The sequence below is a fragment of the Sinocyclocheilus grahami genome, unplaced genomic scaffold, assembly GCF_001515645.1.
Source record: "Sinocyclocheilus grahami isolate Dianchi unplaced genomic scaffold, SAMN03320097.WGS_v1.1 scaffold525.1, whole genome shotgun sequence".
NCBI lineage: Eukaryota > Metazoa > Chordata > Actinopteri > Cypriniformes > Cyprinidae > Sinocyclocheilus > Sinocyclocheilus grahami.
In genome coordinates, this window is record NW_015505704.1 from 24,380 (window position 1) to 30,806 (window position 6,427).

Sequence of the window (6,427 nt, forward strand, 5' to 3'; positions counted from 1 at the left end):
ACACACTCACTCACACACACACACACACACACTCACACACACACACACACACACTCTCTCACACACTCTCTCAAACACACATACACACAGGCCCTGTGTGTTACGCTGTGGACTGCCATCACTTTTCAGCGGGTGTGAAATGTGCTCAGTGGAGCTGAAACGTCTCAATACCCATCCGTCTGTCTGTCTGTCTACAGCAGTTCTGTACTCACTCACTCACTCACACACACACACTCTCACACACACACACACGCACACACACACTCACTCACTCACTCACTCACACACACACACACACACACTCTCTCACACACTCTCTCAAACACACATACACACAGGCCCTGTGTGTTACGCTGTGGAATGCCATCACTTTTCAGCGGGTGTGAAATGTGCTCAGTGGAGCTGAAACGTCTCAATACCCATCCGTCTGTCTGTCTGTCTACAGCAGTTCTGTCTCACTCTAATAAACACAGACACAGCTGTCTCACTGTATCACCTGCCTCACGCTAATATAAACTGTCTCACTGCATCAGCACCTGTCTCACGCTTCCAGGCGGAAAGACTAACTTTGATAATCATGTAGTGCTCCTAAACTCCACCCCTGCAAGCTCACGCTCACCTGAGAGCCACGCCCACATCTCAACAGCCAATCAACAACTGATGCAAAGAATCAGATCCCGCCCTACATTTGTTTCTTTTTCAATAATCTCTTTACTCAGATGTAATAATCAGACTCTACTAATGATGTGTTTCCAGTGTAATATGTGTATTTGATCAGTCTGATTCACATTTCTGCTCATTTCTTCAGAGTTTAATCCATCTATCATCTCTTAAGAAGAGCCATACAGAATAACCCGACATTTAGAAATAGTCATCAGAAAGTGTTATGCACAACACAACATGAAAATTAAAAGCTGATGAGTTTGTTTGCACTTACAGATGGATGCCGGATCATATTTTAGAGTTTGGTTCGTCTAATGATGCCCTGTATGTGAATGTGAGGTTCATGTTAGGACAGACTTCACTAAAACAAAGACAGATGCATAACCCAGATCATTCTGTTATTAGCTGCTGTACAGCCATCCGTGTGCAAATAAACCTGTGAATTCTTCAATGCATCATTTCTGCTGGAACAGTTTTGCACGTTTACTAAAGTGTTATTTTGATTGTTATTTGGATATCTATAAAGGCAGATGATGCACAGCTACAGAGGATCACCAAACCCCTTCATTAATGCATTCCTTCGGACTAATCGTTCTGAGGATGCTCAGTAAACTCAGTATCAGCCGGAAATACCGGAGAATCAACTGAAGCCAGGCCTCGCTGGATGAATTGATCAGCCGTTCCCGTCAGATTCGTCATATTTCACAGCTGTTCGGCTGATGTCGTATAAACTGCTGACTGGAGCACAAATCACCTCGTTCAGTTCAGTGAGGAAATTCAAAGCATTAGTAAAAACTATAAAGAAAATCGATATAGTTACACTTTTTTCTGTGAACAAGTTATTTTGTTTTTATGGATTTTAACATGATAAAACGCGTTAAACAGACAGATACTGCCAAAAATCTTAAATACTTTAAAAACTGCATAACAACCACAGTCCGTTCACTGGAAAACACGGGTGAAAATCACAAGCTACAGTCAGCATGTCTGAATTAAAGGACGAGTTTAGCCAAACATGACACTTAGCTGAAAAATGTCCTCGCCTTCAGGCAATCCAAGATCAGGATGAGTTTGTTTCTTCATCAGGTTTGGAGAAATGTAGCACTGCATCAGTGTCTCAGCAATGGATGCTCTGCAGTGAATGGGTGCCGTCAGAATGAGAGTCCAAACAGCTGATAAAAACATCACAATAATCCACAGCACTCCAGTCCATCAGTTAACATCTGGAGAAGACAAAAGCTGAGACACATCCAGCACTAAGAAGCTTTTAACTAAAATACCATAGAGTCCATAATCCATAATAACTCTTCCTCCAGTGAGTCAGTGTTCTGGTGTGAATCAGGAGAGAGATCTGCACAGATCAAGCAGCGTTTAAACAGCTCTAAACTAATATGTGTCTGGATTCTGATGTGAGAGACAACAGCAGATGCGCTTTTTCACTGGAGGAAGAGTTATTATGGATTATAGACTCAATGTTTTTTAGTTAAAAGCTTCTTAATGCTGGATTATTTTCAGCTTTTGTCTTGTTGTGATGTTTTTATCAGCTGTTTGGACTCTCATTCTGACGGCACCCATTCACTGCAGAGCAGCCATTGCTGAGACACTGATGCAATGCTACATTTCTACAAACCTGATGAAGAAACAAACACATCCTGATCTCAGAAGACCTGAGGGTGAGCACATTTTCAGCAAATGTTTATTCATCGAGTCAACCTTTCCTTTAATACGGTCGGAGTCAGACCCTCAACACAGCAAGCACTGGATCTGACCCGAACCAAACTAAATCAGAAACTCATTCATCCTGCCGTCTGCTGTCAGTCACACTGTGGCTCAAACCGGAAGTGCTTCTTGAAGCTCGTTTACATATGTGGACAGAACGTATGAATGCATGCAAAGATAAAATACGGAAGAATCTGAGTGCTCTGAGAAAGACAACAAAAGCCTCACACATGTACTCCGTATGACTTGCGCGCTTCACTCTTTAAAATAAGGCTCAGTGATGCCACAGTAGAACCATTTTTGGTTCACTAAACAACCTTTAAGCGATTCATTTTTTTCTTATAGTGTGAAGAACTTTTGAATCCTCTAAAGAACGCTTTTCCACTAAAACGAACCTTTAGTGCAATGGAAACGGATCTTTATGAAACCATCATGCATGGGAACTTTATGTTTAATATTCCAAGCCTTCTATAGATTTTCAGTGAATAATGGCTTACATTTGGATCTGTTTTTTACACAAAGCTATCGTATGACCTTAGCAGAAGCGCACAAGCCATACGCATGATGAACTATGAAGAGCTGCATGAATGTTCTCCAGAACTTCAGATGCGGTTCTTCTCGGAGCTCCTACCTTCCAGACAGCAGGTCCTCCACAGGCCAGAATGGGTCATCACCTCCTCGTTCTTCTTGCTGGTCTCGTTCTCGTTAGTAGTCTTTATTTTGCAGACCCCACGCGAGTAGAGCCAGTAGTCCGTCCCCACAGCGATGGTCATCAGGCTGAAGGCGGCGAAGGCACCCACCGTGGTCAGCAGCATCTGGACACTGCGCTCAAACACACCCATGTTGCCGCATTCCACGAAAGGGGAGCCCCCTTTCCTCTTGATGTATAGGAAATAAATATTTGTGGATTTAAGGGGACGAAAAATAAGAAGAAGCGGGGCGAGGGCCCTCGAGGGTTTGTGAACTGAAGGAGAAGGAAGACACACTTAAACACCAATGCAACTCATCAAGTGATGAACTCGACCCAGATAGCACATCTGATCTGGAAAGCATCTGCTGTGTACAAACATCTGTGAGATGTCAGTTTTACATACATTCTAACTCTAAAGACATCTCCTAGACGTCAAGTAGACGATGTGCATGTGCTGTCAGGGGAAAGCGACACACTGGCAAACGATAAACTCATCTTCACTCAATCTGGCCTGTTCTCGATCCGATCCAGCTGTCTACCGAGGGCACGAGGGAGAGACCGAAGGCTTCAGGTTTCCGAACCGCTGCCGGTCCAGCAGAGGAGCTCGCGCTCGCGCATCCTTCAATCTGATATTCCAAGAATGGATTCAAAAACAGTTCGGGGTGAAAATCATTCAGGGTTGCGACGCGTGAGTGAAATCAATCCATCCTGGCGATCATTAAAGAAAAAAGCGGATAGCCTATTAGAAAAAGAATAAAAGAATGAAACGTGAAATCACTCGCTTGCCTTTTTCCTAAAATTCTGGTCTCCAGTTTCCATAGGTGGCCTTTATCCGTCGAGTGCTTCGTGAATCCGGTCCGAAGAAGCGACGCTCCGCAGCAGCCCTGCTGTTCTCCCGTTCCCCGAGCCGCTCACATCACACCCGGTGCCCGTTTCGCAGCCCACCGGCGCCATCAAACACACACACACACACACACACACAGCGAAAAAAAAAACGAATCACGACGGATGAACAAAACCGTCTCACCGAACGGAATAGCGGCTGATTCTGTAATTTGGCGTCACTGTCCTCCAGAATTCCTGAAAGATGCGGATGCTATTCCTCCAGTCCAGATGCGTGACTGAGGAACATCTGGAGCTGAAGGCCCAGACAGTCTCATCTCAGTCTTTCAGACCTCAGATCTGCCACATCTGAGGTTTTATTTAGTGAAAACTAGCCTATGTGGTATTTGAGGGCGACTGCTGATATGTTGCAGTAGTGAGGATCACTGGAGGACTGATGGATGCTCTGCAGCTGGTGCTGAGGCTGGACGGATCCTGCTGTTACCAAGGCGACTGTCTCCCTCTTGCGATGGATTCAGCGTTAGAGATGCGAGAGCATAAACATTAACCTTCGTTTGCATGTCAGCAGCTGGACTGTAATCACTGCATTACTGCTCAGATCGTCTCAGTGAGGTCAGGATGAGAGAGAAGCAGGAGACACTCAGACAGATCAGCTTTATTAGCCGTCGGTGCTCCAGAGCAGAGCAGAGCAGAGGACACACTTTACATTCAGGACGCGACGAGCAGCAGCCAGTGCAGCACACAGAGCCAGAGATCAAGAAGATTTATGAATTTAGAATACAATGCAGTGACGTCACGCGAAAGCAGGCTCGCGATTGGCTGCGGCTCTGGCTGATGGTGCTGCAGTTGATGTGTCTGTGTTCCTCATGTCTCACATCACACACTCACACACACACACACACACACACACACACACAACACACACACACACACACACTCACACTCACACTCACACACACACACACACACACACACACACACACACACACCATCAACATCACTGCTATGGCACACGGCACTACACAAGCAGAAAAATGAAGGAGAAATATGGAAATCAAATTTGCATCGAATAAACTCACCTTTTTAATTTTTTATAAAATGCATTGACAAACATAAGAACATAAACCTAAAGTAAATAATGCAATAAAAGGTCAAAGTAAAGTTACTTAATTTCTGGGTTTCATATAGCAGCTAAAAATAATAATAAATAAAAAAAAGACAAATTTAAGTCTCTTGGATTGACCTACAGTGATGTTAATGTAATAACTTTTGTTAATATAATTAAATAATTTTTAAATGGCTAGAACTCATTTCTCAATACCCTCTTTATCAAAACCCTTCACACTATTCTTCTAACCAGTTTTCATCTTGGCACAGCAGTTATTTCACATCCAAAATGCACTAAAACTAGCAAAACCCTTCATACAGTCTCAGATCAGGTCATTCTTCATATCACTGACAGCCAAAAAACTCACAACAGTAACATTACATAATGTTTTCTTTTGTAAAATGTCTTTACAAAACAAGAATGAGACTTCGGGAGTGAGCTCAATCTTACAAAATCTCCATTTGTGGCCATGATGTCCTCATTTGTGAAAACATCAGATACAAATGCGATATAAAACCCAGTCAGTCTTCATTGAGGGGTAGATGACAGTATTTATAATTAGCTCCATATAAAAACAATAGAAGTCTATGGAATGTTACTATGTAGTAAATGAGTGAGTGAGTGTGTGTGTGAGTGTGCGTGTGTGTGTGTGTGTGTGAGAGTGTGTATGAGTGTGTGTGTGTGTGTGCGTGTGTGTGTGTGTGTGAGTGTGTGTGTGAGTGTGCGTGTGTGTGTGAGAGTGTGTATGTGTATGTGTGTGAGTGAGTGTGTGTGTGTGTGTGAGAGTGTGTGTGAGTGTGTGTGTGAGTGTATGTGTATGTGTGTGAGTGAGTGTGTGTGTGAGAGTGTGTATGTGTATGTGTGTGAGTGTGTGTGTGTGTGAGTGTGCATGTGTGTGAGTGAGTGAGTGTGTGTGTGAGTGTGCGTGTGTGTGTGTGTGTGAGAGTGTGTGTGAGTGTGTGTGTGTGTGTGTGAGTGTGTGTGTGTGTGAGTGTGCATGTGTGTGAGTGAGTGAGTGTGTGTGTGAGTGTGCGTGTGTGTGTGTGTGTGAGAGTGTGTGTGAGTGTGTGTGTGTGTGTGTGAGTGTGTGTGTGTGTGAGTGTGCATGTGTGTGAGTGAGTGAGTGTGTGTGTGAGTGTGCGTGTGTGTGAGTGAGTGTGTGTGTGAGTGTGCATGTGTGTGAGTGAGTGAGTGTGTGTGTGAGTGTGCGTGTGTGTGAGTGAGTGAGTGTGCGTGTGAGTGTGCGCGTGTGTGAGTCAAGTCAAGTCAAGTACCTTTATTTATATAGCACTTTTAACAATACAGATTGTGACAAAGCAACTGAACAGCATTAATTAGGAAAATAGTGTCAATAATGCAAAGTGACAATAGTAAACACTCATTTTTCAGTTAAAGACAGTTCA

General features: G+C 43.7%; 1 protein-coding gene across 1 annotated transcript in view; it reads right to left on the reverse strand.

The window, feature by feature from the left end:
• The window catches only part of LOC107555104 (voltage-dependent calcium channel gamma-2 subunit-like), a 15,288-nt gene extending 10,684 nt beyond the window's left edge, over window positions 1–4,604 (reverse strand). Inside the window, exon 1 of the mRNA XM_016237794.1 lies at window positions 3,014–4,604. Coding sequence (XP_016093280.1) covers window positions 3,014–3,224 — 211 coding nt within the window. The 5' untranslated portion in view covers window positions 3,225–4,604. The remainder of the gene's footprint in view (window positions 1–3,013) is intronic.
• Between the last annotated feature and the right edge of the window lie 1,823 nt (window positions 4,605–6,427).